The sequence below is a fragment of the Battus philenor genome, unplaced genomic scaffold (assembly GCF_028537555.1).
Source record: "Battus philenor isolate CCGP_79_NKW_IND1 unplaced genomic scaffold, ilBatPhil1.0.hap1 SCAF_11, whole genome shotgun sequence".
Lineage (NCBI taxonomy): Eukaryota > Metazoa > Arthropoda > Insecta > Lepidoptera > Papilionidae > Battus > Battus philenor.
Window position 1 is genome coordinate 12252016 of NW_027181673.1, and position 16641 is coordinate 12268656.

Genomic DNA, 16641 nt, shown 5'->3' on the forward strand with positions numbered 1-16641 from the left:
TATATATTTCCAGTTGGACAGCATTGATCTTTAATCCAGTGATATGTCGGTTTATTTAGGATGTTCCTCCCCTAGCGCTTTCTGAAGTGGTAACAATGTTATTTGTATAAATTCTCTTATAGAAACTGTTTGATGTGTGGATAGGCCCTCTTGGACACCTCCGAATAACAAATCTAACCTCGAAGTCCATAGAAACATCATGAAGCCTCCACCTAAGCCAAAAACGTTGACGGCCTCATAAATAATGTACCAGCTCTATATGAAGGTACCCTCGAGGTATACGAAGCCCTCACGTCTATTAGCTGCAGAGTTTATGCAAAGCACCGACAGAACCTTAAACGCGGTGTCGATTTAAATATCAACAATTAAACATTGAACTTGTTAGTTAAAAAATTCCTTTAATGTTATGAGCGAACTCGTACATGTCTATATATAACATATATATACATATATATAGACATGTCCGAGTTGATTTTTATTTTTGATTTGGTAACTCTTATATTCACTTTATATTCAACTTCTACAGTGGTTCGGAGTATTCCACCGATGCATCTTTATATACACTTTACAGCAAGCCACGGCCATGGAAACTTAAAAAAAAGCATTCTCTAAGGAACAGCATAGCAGTACATTTCAAACAAAAAGATCATTTCAGTTACGATAAAGGCCATCTCTTCTCCTAAAATGTTAAATGAAACAACATTTTTATTTTATTGCTTTATTTTAAATAGGGTCTATGTATTACGTTACGCCAATTACAATAATATACTATAGGCTTAGGCAATACTGAACAAAACAATAAAATTTACACATGAAAAACGTTCCATAGTTACGTTATTTGAATAAATAATTATCTTATTCCTGTTTCCACGTCCCGGTAACAGATTTGATCGTACTAAACTTATATTTACAATTAAAAAATAATGTATACACAAAACTGATATTAATCTCAAGGACATAAGATTCAAATTTATTCGATACAAATAATTACAGTACAAAACTTGGTCATGTAAATATATCCAAAAGAGGAACGACCTCCTCGTCGATTACAAAGGGTCTACAAAATCACTTTAACCTGATACGCAAGGTAACTTCAATTCCCATACAAAACATTTGTCAAACTTCCATTTGTGCCTCAATAGCGTTTAGTAATAAAAAGCGTTTATATTGGAGCCAAGGTATGTTCCAACATTGGAAGACATTTGCGCATCAAATAAAAAAACCGATTCAAACTATTCACTGTAAGTTGCTTCTTCTTTTCTACCAATAGACGCCCACCGCTGGGCAAAAACTTCCCCTAAAGATCGTCACGATGAGCAGTTCTGCGCTGCCCGCATCCAGCGACTTGCTACCCACGCCGCGGCTCGACTCGTGGTCACCACTCGAGAACCTTTCGGCCCTCACGACCATCGGTTGTACCAGCGATGTGCCCCGCCCACTGCCACTTACACACACACACTGCCACATACGTGCAGTTCTTTAAGCTACGTCGGTAACCTTGATTCTTCTGCGGATCTCTTCATTTCTCATTTTATCTCGCAGCGAAAGTCCGAGCATAGCTCCTCATTACACTGGTGACCATGAGCCTTCTTATAAGACCCACCGTTAGAGACCACGTCCCGGATTCAAAAGTTATCACTGGTCAAAGACTTGCGTCTTCAGACAAGTATTTACTATTGAGGCATAAATCTGAAACTGTCAATTCCAGAATTCCAAAACGTTCAATTTAGAGCCTTATTTCCATACGCTTTAAGTATAGTAAATTACGCTTACATTGGTGCATTATGCGAGTACAAAATCCGTGAAAAACCTAATTAAATGTTAGGTGAGTAAATGTCGGTAGATGGCGTTCATTTCTATTGTTACATACTATAGATGAATTCGAAATTATTTCTGCCAACCATTTCAATTGTTTTTTTTTTATTTCAATACTGTATAAATCAAGTGATATCTAATTATATTTTGTATGCATATTCCCTTAAAACATTTTTGTAAGATCATTATGTTCTAGAAAACTCTACAGGAATTACTATGAATAAATTTGATTCATTTCTATGTTTTTGTAATTAGAACATCAAAATCAACATGGAGAATTCAATGTAAATGATATTCCAGCCCCACGGAATATTTAATCTTATTGTTTAATACACAAAGTGAAAATTGGACTAAAACCCAGTCTTCTGCTTTTCAGTCAATATTAAATGTTAAAATTTAGGCATTACATGAATACAAAATGCGCAAACTTTAAAATATTCGTTGTTTATCAACTAAAATTCTTTTTCAAAAGTTCAATTTTTACTTTTTACGTAAATCTTCCAAAATGGCCGGTCAAAAATCTATAAAATTAATAGAAACTTCAGACAAAAGCAGTCAACGTATCTAACTACTTATCTTTTAATTTTTCACGAGATATATTTCAATCTATCATCTAACCTACATATTAATAAATTGTATTTTGATTCGCACAACTCCCACTGCTGATATTATGAACTATCTCATGATTTTTTCTTGGATGAGAGAAATTCAGAGAAGTTCAAAAAGCAAACATTAAATTTTCAGTCAAATGATTCGCTTAATTATACAAATAGAGTTCAAATTCAGATAACACTGACTATCGTCATATAAGATTTATTACAAATGAATAGATTCATAAAACAATCGACGCACAACTAACGTTATCGACACTAAAGTCGACTAATGCACCAAACGACACTAAACTTGTTTGCACGCCTCTAATCCCCTACATATTGTGACTCACGAACTTCGCTATTGATTACTGGTAAATATCACTCGTTTGACTAATTTCCAATTCACTCTGTTATTTACAAAAAATTCCGGATTCAATTCCGCAATGAATCAATTCTTCTGTCTTTCTCTCGAATCCTCTCGACACACTCCTCTCGGAGGGGAATCGCGTCCTTTGTGAGCTTTGGTGGTCTTCCGTGACCTCTTGAACTTCGCCACGTCGTCTCCGAAGACATCACCAGTCCGCAACGCGGATATCAGGTCGTCGAACTCTCCTTTCTGTCCATTAGTGAGGGTGCTATCACGGGAGCCGTCGCCATTTTGATGGCCGTTGCAATCCGCGTTCGACTTGCCCAGAGATTTGCCCACGGAGCTCAGTAAACTTGACGCCTGTTTACGTTCCATCGTTCGCTTCTTGAGCTGTTAACGAGGAAGAAAAATTATGAATATGTTTTCTTAAATATCCTCCTCTTTTAGTATCTCAAGAATTTGAATGTTCTTTAAATACACGTTAATTACATTATGTTATTATATAATATTAATTTAATAAATACTTAGTTTTTAAAACGTTTTGGCCGCCTTTATTTTATTGCATTAATGATAGTTTTTAGACTGGAAGATGAGAGAAGTAAATTGATATGAGTTAAAAAAAAACACATTATAGCTCTTTTAGGTATAAAAAATGACAAAATATTTTTTGTTGTTTTTGAGCATACTAAAAATTACCAAAAATAGATTAAATTACACTCACAAAAGGCAATGGGGGCCACGCGAAGCGGCTGTTATGGTGTGCAATATGTATAATAAGTTTTTAATTTTATGTCCAATGTGTAGCGGTGGACATCTAAAGGCTTAAATAATTATGATGTTATTCAGTGCATAATTATTTTTGATTTTGGGGTAACCAACAGCTTGTCTAGCGTAAGGTTAAAGCACACCTTGTGTGTGTGGGTATGTAGAAACTTCGAGTTTAAACTAGAGGAGTTACAAGCGTTACCTCTTGCTCGTGTCGGGTCCTCCTCTCCTCGTCGTCGCGTCGGCGTCGGGCAGCGTCGCACTCAGCCCGTGCCTCGGCCAGTTGCCCCAGGAACGCGTCCATGGCGCCGAACAGCTGTTCTGGAGACGCACTAGGCTCCTCTCCGAACGCATGAGCGCATGCCTCCAACCGGTTCTTCATATCCTGCTCACAAATTTTATATTACATTATATATTACACTAGTTGTGAATAAGAGCATATTTTGGCAAACAAAATTTGATACTGATTTTAAGTTAGTAAATACGTGTGAGAAATCTTATTGGGCTAAGAAAGATAATTAAGAGTGGTAATTTTTTTTTTTTGCTTTATATAAAAGTTAATATTAGGTAGTCTTATGGTAATAATTTAGCACAAAATAACCCTAAAATGTATATAATTAATACGAGTAGTAGAGTTTTGGCCATTATGTGGTAGAGGTAAAGACTGAAACGATTCTTAGAAAATAATGATACATAATATTAGTAAAGTAATGAGATGCACTTGGAATCTACTGTATGACGGGTAACGTTTCTTAGTCTCTCAGGCGAAATTATCTCAATTCTTTGAAATATATTGTACTATTTAGCGATCCTGTTTCTAGAATGTATACAGCTAACATAAAGCAATCGAATGATAGTTGATGCATGAGATGGTATGGTATGGTCACCAAGGATCACCCGGAAGAGGTGCTTTTCGTCACGCTAGTTCACGCCCGCCATAAAGTGGCAGGGACTTTCTATATTTGAATTTTTTTTTCATCAGACCTCTTTATTTGTTATTATATTTTGTTTCTTTTCTTTCATCAATGGTGCTTACGAACTTCTGGTATAATTGCTACTGAGAGTTCAGTATACTTTTAAGAAACTAACTATAGATATTGCACTCTTAATTACTAGATTAAATTCAATATAAAATCAATACACTGCTTTCTTAACAAAATAACACTTTCGCGCGACCTTTACAGCATTCATTGAACCATGTGCCCACGACACTAACGCCGCTATTTATAAATCGATGTACCGGCTACTACTTTTTCTAAAATTCATCATTAACATTATATCAACCGAACGCCCACGTGACTAACTTTCCAAAGTTAATCTACATCAATTACCATCTGCACAAGTACTTTCACCTCAACAATTAATTTTAATTATTGCTTCAACATAAATCCAAAGCAATTTCGTATGTGTTACTTTATTAATTTACGCCTATGTGTACAAATTCAGAGGGGGGTTTAGAGCATGGATGCACAGACTGCGGCCCGTCGGTCGAATATTGGTGGCCCGCCGACAGCAAAAATAATACTCTCGTACATTCGAAAAATATTGAATTCTATTCCAGAATAAAACCAAAAAAATTTAATTATCCATACTTCTGGCGGCCGGCTCGCCATCAGTTCATGATTTGCCCGAGTGGCCTATATGCTTAATAAGTCTGTGCAACCATGGTTTAGAGGATTACTTTTCGCCCAGGATGGTCTACAGTTAGACCAAGCCTAGGTGTAGGTGGTGATGGGTGTACCTGGAAGAGATCTTCGAGCTGCGTGAAGGCGCAGGAGGCGTGCGCGTGGAAGTCGCGCATGACGGGCACGAAAGCGTCGAGCGGCGGACCGCGGCCCGCGTGGAACTCCAGCTCGCGCGCCACTTCGCGCAACCCGCTGCGCAGCGCGCCCACGTCGCGAGCCAACTGCTCCACGCACACCTTGCCCGCCGCGCGCACGTGAGGCAGGTCCTCCTCCAGCAGCAGCACGTCGCGGAACTGCCCCCGCACAAACATACAATCATATATTTAACACGTAACAGTTGAAAACTACGGTGAAATTGAAACCTTTTGATTTGTGATTGCTTATCAAGGTAAAAGTTTTAAACAGATAAATGTATAACTTTTCTTCGACCGAATTCTCATTGCGGCCCTGAAGCTTGCAGCTTGCTTAAGTTTAAGCTATTTCTTATTAATCTTTTAAATAAAGGTATACACAATAAAAAAAAACCTTTAATGCAAGGGCCAGTAGATCTAAAAATTTCAACAGATTTATTCAGACTTACTTTAAGATTAAAGTAATGCATGCCATATTTCTCAAAAATATAGATTTATTTATAGAGAGATTAAGTTCACCTGTGTCTCCAGCAACTCGACAAGGAAGTGGAGCAGTGTTGTGTTACGCGTGACGCTTGACTTGGTGTCGGCCAGCTTGTTGAGTGACGTCAGCCGAAAACCTGACGCGTTGCCCCGAGCGCCGCTACACACATGCACATGATTTAATTGTAAATAACTAAATGATTAAACATAAAGTAAACAACTTACCACAACTTAATGGTCAAAAAAATTTAAAAGTTCATAGAAAAACATTCAAAACATTGGATAAGAACTAAATAATCGGCAAAACCAATGTACGAAGTTCACTTAAATGAAAATGTTATAAATTTTTAGTTTAGCTTTCTTTAAGAATAATAATAATATTATCACCAAAATTTGTATTAGTAGAAGCTTGTAATTATCAAATTTCATTTTAGTTTACCTTGAAATTGAACTTGTCAGATTATAAGTCATTAAATATTAAATAAATAAGTAAATAAAGATTACACAAGCATCTCAAGCCAAGCGAAGCAATCTGGCAAGTTTAGATTACAGAAAATTTTAAATGAAATTCAATAATTATAAACTTGCATCGATAAAAACTTTTTTGTTAATATTATTAAAGACAACTTTTCAGTGTTATTTCATACCACAAAAACGTTACTAATTTTATGAAATATGTGTATTTTTTATTAAAAAACCTTCGGTGACATTACACGGACGAACTCGGGAAATTAGAAGCTTAGAGTTGTCGGTAAAAGGGCGGCGTGTGACACCACTGTACAAGGCTTTTCAAAACTCAGAAATATAAAGCCTGTATAACTATGGAAGCGGAGACTTGCATGTTTGGCCACAACTCCCCCCTCTAAACTATTAAAAAGAAAAAGAGTGCAAATGAAGTGTGAGGAGCTCACCGGTTCATGTAGTTGCCGAGTGCGAGCACGATCTCTAGCAAGGCGCGCAGGCGCCGCGAGCGGGTCATGTCCCGGGCAGCCCGCAGCACAACGGAAGCACGACTGGTGGCCTCAGCCGCAGCGCCGGCGAACTTCTTCTTGAACAGCAGCGTGCGTACGCGCTGGGAGTAATGTGGAATTCTAGACGACAAAAAACCATATTACTTCGACCCAATATCTTATACCTGGAAGCTCAACGTAGGACATCCACAAAGTGGTCACATGATCTTGTTCAGGGTTCAGAACTACCCTGGGTGCAAGCTTTTTTCATTTCATACTGGTCTTGTTAGAATAAGGAATGACAAGTATCTAGCAGGGAACATCTTATGGTTGAAATAATAATCATGAATGTTAATCTATATTTACATAGTTGTACATCTACTCAAATCGATTTCGAAAATATATTATATTATTAGATAACTTATAAAAGTTATCTAATAATATAATATATCTCTTATTGTTATAAAACAATAGGAGAAACACAAAAATATCGCCTCTATTAACAACCTATTTTTATTTTTGCTCCAGTGATATCAAAAGAAGTTTTAATATGAAAATCTTTTAAACCAAATTGAAAACATACAAAATACATTTTTTACATTCATACACGTACTATAAAAGAACTTTTATAACGATTTAGGTTAAATTTTATCGCCTATATAAATTTTATTTTCAAGTCATCCTCGAATTCAAGCTGTAATGACAAATATATTAAGTGCATGCATTTGTGTAGCATATATGTTGATAATTATTTCTATTATTTTGTAAAACAATTATATATCTGTTCGCATTATATGAATAGAAACTACATATCTATCCATACATATTGGTTTTTTTCACCCAATCAACCAAATAATTTACACAAGTTAAAAACCAGTATAGTAAATTAGTTTATTATAAGTACATTCTATTACTAGAATATTATTCTATTTTAAAACGATAATAACTTGGATATTTCGTAGAGAAATCTATCAGCTCGCGCCATATTCTCCAGCTCGTCCTGGTGTTCCTCCAGCAGAGCGGCTTCTTCAGCACTGGGCGTGAACTTCAGCAGCTGTTCCACCATATCAATCGGCAGCTGTTCGTCTTTGTCCATTTTCAAGATCGCTCTGCAAGATATTTAAAACATCTATGTAATGTATTCAAATCAGTTACAATTTGTTTCATTATTTTTATGAAAAAAAACTTGAGTTCATAAAAATAAATATAATTCATAGTGGGATTATTTTAGCTATGCTTAAAATGAATAGCAAGAAATTAAATCAAGAAAAATTTAATTTGAATAATGAAAAGATAATTGGATGGAAATTAAAAGGAGTAATATATATAGTATAATACATTTATACGAGCTTTTAAAATGCAAAAAAGCATCATATTTAAATGTAAGATAGTAAGCGCTCTTGACCCCGTATACAAGACTAAGTGATTACGTAACGCAAAATTATATTACGATTATTACATGTTTTTCTGAGCCAAAACTTGACAGCGCCTTAACCGAAAATTAGACGAATATTTTATTTTCAATATTTATGTCACCGTTTTTGTTGTCAAGAAAGATTCTTATCATAAGATAAAAATAGAAATTATGGGAGGAAAACAGTAAAAAATATTTTTTGTCAAATAATGAACAGAGTAAAAATGAAAGTCAATTAAACCAAAATAATAAAATTATTAGGCTTATTTTTGGTAAAGGTATTACAATGAAAATATCAGATTATTATTAAAATCCTGCTCAAGAAATAGGAAACATACAAACAATAGTTTATATTCTTTGTTATGACGATAAATAGTATAAATGCTATGTATAATCGTAATGTATACATAATAATAAATAGTGGAGCAAGGTTTAATTGTTGTTTACATATCTGTCTTCTGTGTACTAACGAACACTCACCGACAAATCTCTTCGTCAGTCATTTTCAGCTTGGATAGCAAGATGGTACAGTTCTGTGCCCGACGCCCGTCAATCACGGTAAGGATCTTGGTGCGCGGTTTGGCACCCAGCTGCCTCAGATCTTCGACAGATCCATCATTCTGAAATTAACGTGATGGTCAGAAAAAATCAAGAATTATAGTGATTACTTTAAATGTCATACTTAGTTAATTTTTAAGATACGTTTACATTACATTTTAATCTATCAATATGAAATATTAACTTTAACAAAAAAACAAGCCATTATTGTCTCCTGTCTTAACAATGCAAAATTACAAAGCTTATAAGTATAACAAGAGTTTTTTTTATTAAAATTATCACTTTACTCATGTTGTACAAAAATATCTCTCACCTGTACACCGTTCTTCTGGTATGCGCAGAACATTTTGTCGATGGAATGTAAGTCGATGGCCGTGTAGAGCCTGGTATCATCCAGCTCCTGCCATATCGTGCCGTGGAGTTTCGAATCAGGTAGTTTACTCCAGTTGAAGCTCTTCAAGGGGTTACCCGGAGTGGGCACGTGTTTCTTCGGACGTGGTGCAGGAGTTGGTGTGGAGGGGATGGGTGCAGACGGCGGTGGTGGGGCCGGAGGAGCGGGGGGTGGTCGTATGGACGGTGGAGGGGGAGGTGGTGGAGCTCCGCATGATTCTATCACCGCGCTCTTCAGATTGCTCACCTGAGGAAGATTTTAATCACATGTTCAGCAAATCCACATATTAATATTTGTTCTATACGGCGATGATCTTTGAGGTAATAAGTAAAGAGGGTTTATGATATAAAGAACGTATGCATATAAATAACCACTTTCTATATCTTTCGTAGTATGCTAGGCACATAGAATTTGACAACGACATAATTCGATTGCTTTTAAATTAATATCAGTTAAATTATATATCCTTCATTTTTACGTTTAAACATAAACATATATAATATAATATAATACATTATAATCTATACCAAATTCTGCCAATCTAAAAAGTCCGCCAATACTAATTGTTTTACCTACGTCAATAATATAGGTAACTTGGTCGTTGTTGCTAGATAAAACAAGGAAATACAATATAAAGGTTGTAACACGGCCAGTGGATCAAACTTGTTAATCATTGTACAGATAAGAAAACAATGTCATATAAACAGCTCGTCGTCGATGTAATATGTTTTAAGACACATAAAACTTACAAGAATGAAAAAACTATAAAAGGAAATGTTTTCATTCTATTAAGAACACTTTTAATTACCTTCGCATCATCAGGTATGCTGCCTTCACTGACTAGTTTTTCAAACCTGGCTCTCTCCGTCCTCTCGTGGTTTAGCTGCAAATTTAATTTCAGTCAAGCTATAGCCATGGTGTAAGGTGACATATAAGCACAGATCATGACCAAATTTGTTTATATTTTTATTAGGGCTCACCAACTTAAATATTTACTGTCGCCATGTTTAAACATAATTTAAAGAATATAACTAAAACAGTATATATTGCAGAAAAAGGCTATATGTGCAATTTTTTTTTTTTTTTTGAAAACGAGTGAAAGAAACTTTTGTATGCGTAAATGACTACATATAGATTCGTGTAACCCACTCATGCTCGTTGGAAGACGCTGTAAGTCGATAGTTTCCGACCAGTCCTATAGAAAGCCTATGAGTTAGATCTATGTCCTTTTAAGAAATAAAAAGCCCTCAAACATCGTATAACCGCATCGTCCACATTGTACCTGTTGCTCCAGCTGGTTGGCTCTCTCCGTCCACTCCATATGTGCGGCTGTCTCTCTCTCCAACCTCTCCTTCATTCTCTTCACGACTCCCTCCAATTCCTCTCTCTCTTGCGACTGCTCGTCCAATTGCTTCTCCTGTAGGTTAGCGTTAACATGCGCATGGGGTGAAGAATGAGTTAGGTGCAGGTTTATCTCTGATATCATTAATTAAGTTTTGGAACTACATATGTTAGAATTTTGGACTCTGTTATTTATCGAATGTTATTATTTGTAAGTTTTTAATATAAACTGGCTTAATATAACCAATATTTTTCTAAAAATTTTAACTATTCACTAAAATTAAAAAATAGGCGTGATGGGAGAAAATTATTGAATCGTGTATATATACTATATATTTCAAAAGAGAAATTTCACAATAAAAATGTGTCTTTATGTTAACGATTTAAAAATAATGTACTAAAGTGTAAACAACAAAATTTTGAATTAATGTTTTATTTGCCATGAGAATGGTGTAGTGAATATCAATCAGTAAACCACATCCGAAATAATAATAAAAAAATCGTAAATGTATCATTACTGTTATTTTATTTTATCTAAAGCATATTATTAATTTTATAACTGGCCACCTCGATTGCGTTACTGTGCGACCCCAGCCACAGCTGCCACGTGGAACAGAAAATCAAATATATTACCTTCTTGGCCAGTTCGGTAGCCAAATCCACATTCTCCCTTTCCAGGTTCTCTGCCTTAGTTCTGGCCGCGACCAGTTCCTCTTCCTTGGCCAGAAGATGCACGATCTCGCCGACATTGATTTCCAGTGGAGCGATGTCGGGATCATACACCTGTAAATGTTATTATGATTCATTAAAACTGTCATTAAATCTTTTTATAACAGAATAAAGGATTATTTGAAACTATCTGTTATAAAAATATAACTACTTGTCTTTTGTCTTCTAGTACTTTAAAACACACGCACCGACTTTTACTACACTATATACATATATATATATATATATATATATATATATATATATATATATCTCCTAGATATACATGTTTTTATTATCTTCTAAAAATGTACAGTTCTTCTCTAAGAAAAGTGGGTTAACTTTCATCCACATTTAAACGCTTTTTTTTTAAAAGGAGATAATCCCCAGACGCGCCCACTTTTAATTTTTCTTCTCTCATCTATACTAAGCGACTTGATGATACAAAAATATAAATTTTTTACGAAGTCCATCAATTAAAGACATCTTAAACTTCAGCATCGCATTGGGTTGCACACCTTGGGTAACCAGTTTAACAAAAAATGTACATGTTTGAAAAACTGTTACAACGTGAAGTGTTTATTTACAGAAATTATAGAGCTTGATGTATACCTTGGTATTGTCAGAGGCATCGTCCTTGAGGCTGCCCTGGTCGCTGGCGGCACGGCTTCCAGCGGCCGACTGCTGGAGGACCAGCTGCTGCACTACGCGGTCCAGGAGAAGCCAGTGCTGCGAGTGTGGATTGTATTCCACTGAAAATATTTAATAGATAAAGTTTTTTAATACAAGGAAAAACTCGCGTGGAAAATGATAGGTAACCTAATGGGTGTAAAAACTTTCATTCGATCAGTCGAAAACTAGGAGGTAGTCGAAGAATAGAACCGTAGAAACAATATCTATATTCTCTGAATTAGAGAGTCTTTAAACAATTATATGTTAAAAAAGAAGATTCGGGACTTAATGGCGGAAGAATTGACGTAATTATCTTCGTTATACTCTTTACTTACTTTATTACGTATTATTTTATTATATATTATTATAGGAAAACTTAATAATACATCCACTGCTGGACAGAGAGCTTCTCCGTAAATTTGCAATAGCAACAGCCTGAAGCGTCTTCCAACGATCTTGACAATATCTTCCGCCCCCCATTGTATCCCCCTGCTGCCATCTGTTTAGAAATTTGTGTCCCCAATTCCACTCCAACTTGCCAAATTGCTGGGCTCTACCGATTACTTTAATTCTTCTACGGATCTCCTCGTGCCTGATTCGATTTCGTAGAGATATGAAAGAGAAAATTTGTAAAAAAAAAGCCATCTCTACGACACTATGAGGGACTATGAGCTCGTCAGAAGGCGCTGGACGCAGGCTGCTTATAACCGGACCAATAGGAAAGTTATGATATAGGCCAATGTCAATCATTACAGTGAACCTACAAGGGCTAAAGGCCGGTCAATGTGTGGATCTTTGGGGGAGGCCTGTATCTTGCAGTAGGCGTTTATAGGCCGATATATTGATGACGAGTGGTGTGTATGTACTCACGAGGCAAAAGTAGCATGTGCTGCAGCAGCGAGAGCAGGTGCGGGTAGGCGGCCGTGTGGCCGAGCTTCCGTCGCAGCAGCTCGAACATGGCGGCTGCGCTCTTCGTGTCCACGTGCTGCTTGTCGAACCGCCGCGCCAGCTCGCGCTCGTCCTCGCTGCGCACCATCTCGAAGAACTCGATGTGCCGGTCGAGGGTTTCGTTCTCGTATTTGCGTAGTTTCTCGATCACTGAATAAAACAACAAATAAGTGACCTTCACTCTAAAACTTATAGGACATTCAAAAATCAACTATCAATTAAAACAAATCTATGATGACACTATTGTTGTATATGTTGTTCAAGGTATACACATTGAATGGCCCAAAATCCGGAGGACGCTCCGACAAAGAGTATCAACCCACATCACCGAATTATAGCTAATTATTGTTCAAATCGTAATTTTCGTAAGCTCACCAGGTTGTATCCCCAGCATGAGCAACTCGTATCGGAGATGCAGACGGAACTCAAGGCTGTCTTCCCCTGGGCCGTAGTTCAGAACTGCGTTTACAAAGGACATAATGGCCGTTTTGAGGCCCAGGTCGTCACGGTATGCGCCCGTACTGCGGTCCAGCTCGTTGACAATGCCTTGGAAGCGTGCTCGCTCACCAGCATACTTCTGGTAGTGGACCATTGCTTCTAATACCTGCAATAAGAATTTATGTTCAAAACTACTTTTATTTACTTGCCTATAATACAAAATAATTTATTTTCATAAAAGAATTAACATATTAATAACTTCTAAAAAACTAATGATCATATGATCTCAGAAAAAACTAATGATTCATATTAAAGTAATAAAAATATTCCTTTTAACGTATTAGGGAGTCTGAAATTGAGGTATTATAAAAATTGATATCGTTTTGATGTGTAAGCAAGCAAGCAGATGTCGGTTTTTATTTGTGTTATCTCTGATGATGCTTTCCCCGGGGGCTTTTGCAGCTTCATCTAAATTGAGTTCGCGGACTTAATAAATAAACTACAAAAGAAATCCCACGCCCCGATTCACACAATACCAGTGAAATACACCTATTACTTTATTGTATACACTTTTTCAAAACATTATAAAATGTTTGAACCTATAGTATCGACTCTATATTTATCATAGACTTGATGTGAGAAACCAGTCTGTGAATTTCGTATAATTATATGATAGAGCTTTGGCTCTATCACATAATTATCATATTACTTTGGTAATACATTAAACAGGATTTTGCTAGACAGAAATATTATGCCATTTTGTACAAGATATGCAAATTATGTGGGTATACATAATTGCTATTTTAATTTCACAGGCGTTAAGTCATTATGTGCATCAAGATAGTTTTTTTCTGGCTAGTCGAGTCATAATATTATCACAACAAAATCTTTAAATTTAGAATGCTGGTCACAAAAGATGATTGTTAATTATTTATTTAGATTCTTTTTTGGAACAATTATGACCCGATTAGGTATATAAAAGACCAAAACTTTACAAATTTTGAACTATTTACAAGTACGTACAAACCAATATGTTCACAAAACTTTATTGCTTACCTTCTTATGACCGCCGGGCACAAGGCACACAGCGCCTAGTATCTCGAGGGCGGCGACTTTGGTCTTCACGTTCTCCGTGTCCAGGGACTGCGCGATCAGGTCGATGCTGGTGGGGTGGGCCAACACGTGCGCGCGTCCCGTCTGTAATGCATGATGTTATTCAAGCACAAGCTGCTCAGCCGTAGCTGTTAAACTACGATATACTTTTTTAATTATGTCAGGAACATTTTATAAACTAAGTAATCCAACAGACTTCGCCCAGTCAAAAGTTGATGGCCTGAGCAATTCATTAAAGTCCATAAGTGACAACTTCCAAAGGACATATTAAGATAAAGGACAACGTTATTTCCTTGTCGCAGTCAAAGAGTAAAAAAAATAAGTAAAACATATTTCAATTACGAGTAGATTAATTTACATATCGATTTAATGTATTATAATGTGAATGTGTTTTCTGTTTTTGTAATTAACCTTTAATAATAATTTATTTTCACTTATTATAAAATTACACCATATCTTTTATTCATTACATGTTTTTATATATTTTTATTTATTATTGGTTTGTTTAAACCAAAAAAGGCATGTTAGGTTGCACGCCTTATTTGGTTATGATCGTCGCCAAAAGTTTATCAGCTAGTAACTAGTATTTTAATTTACTTCGTGGTAAGAAAAGTTTGTTTTTATTAAAGCCTTCGATATTTTCCCATTTTTGATACAAAAAGAAGCCAATAAATTTGATGTGCTTCTTATAGGCTGCATGTAAAATATAATATCACTTTTATCAAAACTCTAAAGGCAATCTGTATTTAAAATTCCTATCGATTGAGTGAGAGAGAACTCAGTTCTTGATAGTATACAATAAGAGGTAACATGTTTCCACCGAAGTCCTTCTAATTCCAGTTTTACGAATTGTACTTAGCTGATTATTGAACTAAAATATTCACCCAGTAAGAGCTTACATGACCCACGCACACAGCTTCGTCAAAATTAAGACGTAATACAAACTCCAAATACAAAATATTAATTAGGATAGTACAGAAAATCTTACAGAATTGTTCATGAGTGCTTTGATGCCGGCGATTAGGTTGTGCCTGGTGAGCGCTTCGTCCCTGGGCGCTCGCTGCAGCGCCTCGAGCAGTGCTGTAAGGCCTCCCTGTTTGATGAAGCGGAGGACAAAGCTGTGTGCTCTCGTCCGGAGCGCTGTCTTCAAGCCGTCAACTAGCGCACACGCTTCTGCTGGAGTGACGCTTTCCGCCGAAGCAAACGCCTGTAATATAAAAATAAATGCATACAGAAGTCTAAACAACTCTTGCATTTTCAAAGGTCCTTTCGCTCCTTGCCGTGCCTAATTGCTCAACGATATGAACACTTTTTTTTTCCGAAATATTGGCATTTCTCTTACTGCTTTTGTAGTCCACTACTATTCAATTTTTTACCTAGATTTAACAATCGACACGTGATGTCTACGTTTGGCCCGACGGTCTATTCACGAGCCTAGCTCAAGCCATATTCATATTTTTGCCAAAATTCTCTTTACTAGTCGGACTCCTTAAAGCACGACAAGGGAATAAGAATCCATTAGATAGGCAATGAGAACCTTTGAGACATAATGCTCAACCCGTATTAAATGACAGCCCAAACCAAGGTTCTCAGGGATCAGGTTACTTCATGAAGCATTTGGCTAAGCGATTTAAAAACTCAGCAAACTCCTAATAAAGAGTACGTAGCGACTCTAATCGAGAAACCTAAGTCCTCGAGTTTTGCTAACTAAAACAAGATTTAGACGCACATGCACGCTCTACCATTTCTAACCCGCAGAATCTTTAAAGAACAATGTGGCAAGGATGATCGTCCACTACAAAAAATAAGTATAAAATGGTGTATGGTTACAATATGATAAACACCAATTTCCACAACCGGAACGAAAACATGTGACATTTGTTTATATCCACGGGATTTATTTGATTTTTTAGATTATGTCGTAGGTCAAAAAGAGTTTGAGAAAAGACTTGTAAAAAACACACCATTACGTCAATATTCTAATATACCCTTGTTTTCATAACTTAAATATTCGAATCTAGAATAATCCATTTAAATTTGATTATTTCGGTCATTAGAGCAATGACCCGTGAGTTTAGTTTAAGAGACTTATCCTTAATATTGTCGCAAGTTATTTAATTATTTTTTGATAATACAAAAATATTAATGAAAAAAGTGTGAGGTCCGAACATGACGAAAATGCAGCTCTTTTCGTTTTTTGTTAGTTTTTTTTTTGTTTTTCTGCCATATGTGAGGCGGGGATGTTACATTTCGGGTATAGATAATTTTT

At 36.2% G+C, this 16641-nt stretch overlaps 1 protein-coding gene across 1 annotated transcript in view; it reads right to left on the reverse strand.

Annotated features, from left to right (window-relative positions):
- Positions 1 to 1642: 1642 nt before the first annotated feature.
- Positions 1643 to 16641, reverse strand: part of DAAM (disheveled-associated activator of morphogenesis-like protein) — a 100889-nt gene continuing 85890 nt past the window's right edge. The window contains exons 6-21 of the mRNA XM_068771675.1: positions 15361 to 15579; positions 14316 to 14456; positions 13197 to 13425; positions 12744 to 12971; positions 11814 to 11953; positions 11127 to 11276; positions 10435 to 10569; positions 9961 to 10035; positions 9075 to 9398; positions 8684 to 8823; positions 7737 to 7898; positions 6751 to 6930; positions 5876 to 5999; positions 5282 to 5518; positions 3743 to 3925; positions 1643 to 3165 (exon numbers count right to left, since the gene is read on the reverse strand). Of these exons, the coding sequence (XP_068627776.1) occupies positions 2857 to 3165; positions 3743 to 3925; positions 5282 to 5518; positions 5876 to 5999; positions 6751 to 6930; positions 7737 to 7898; positions 8684 to 8823; positions 9075 to 9398; positions 9961 to 10035; positions 10435 to 10569; positions 11127 to 11276; positions 11814 to 11953; positions 12744 to 12971; positions 13197 to 13425; positions 14316 to 14456; positions 15361 to 15579 (2976 nt within the window). The 3' untranslated portion in view covers positions 1643 to 2856. The remainder of the gene's footprint in view (positions 3166 to 3742; positions 3926 to 5281; positions 5519 to 5875; positions 6000 to 6750; positions 6931 to 7736; positions 7899 to 8683; positions 8824 to 9074; positions 9399 to 9960; positions 10036 to 10434; positions 10570 to 11126; positions 11277 to 11813; positions 11954 to 12743; positions 12972 to 13196; positions 13426 to 14315; positions 14457 to 15360; positions 15580 to 16641) is intronic.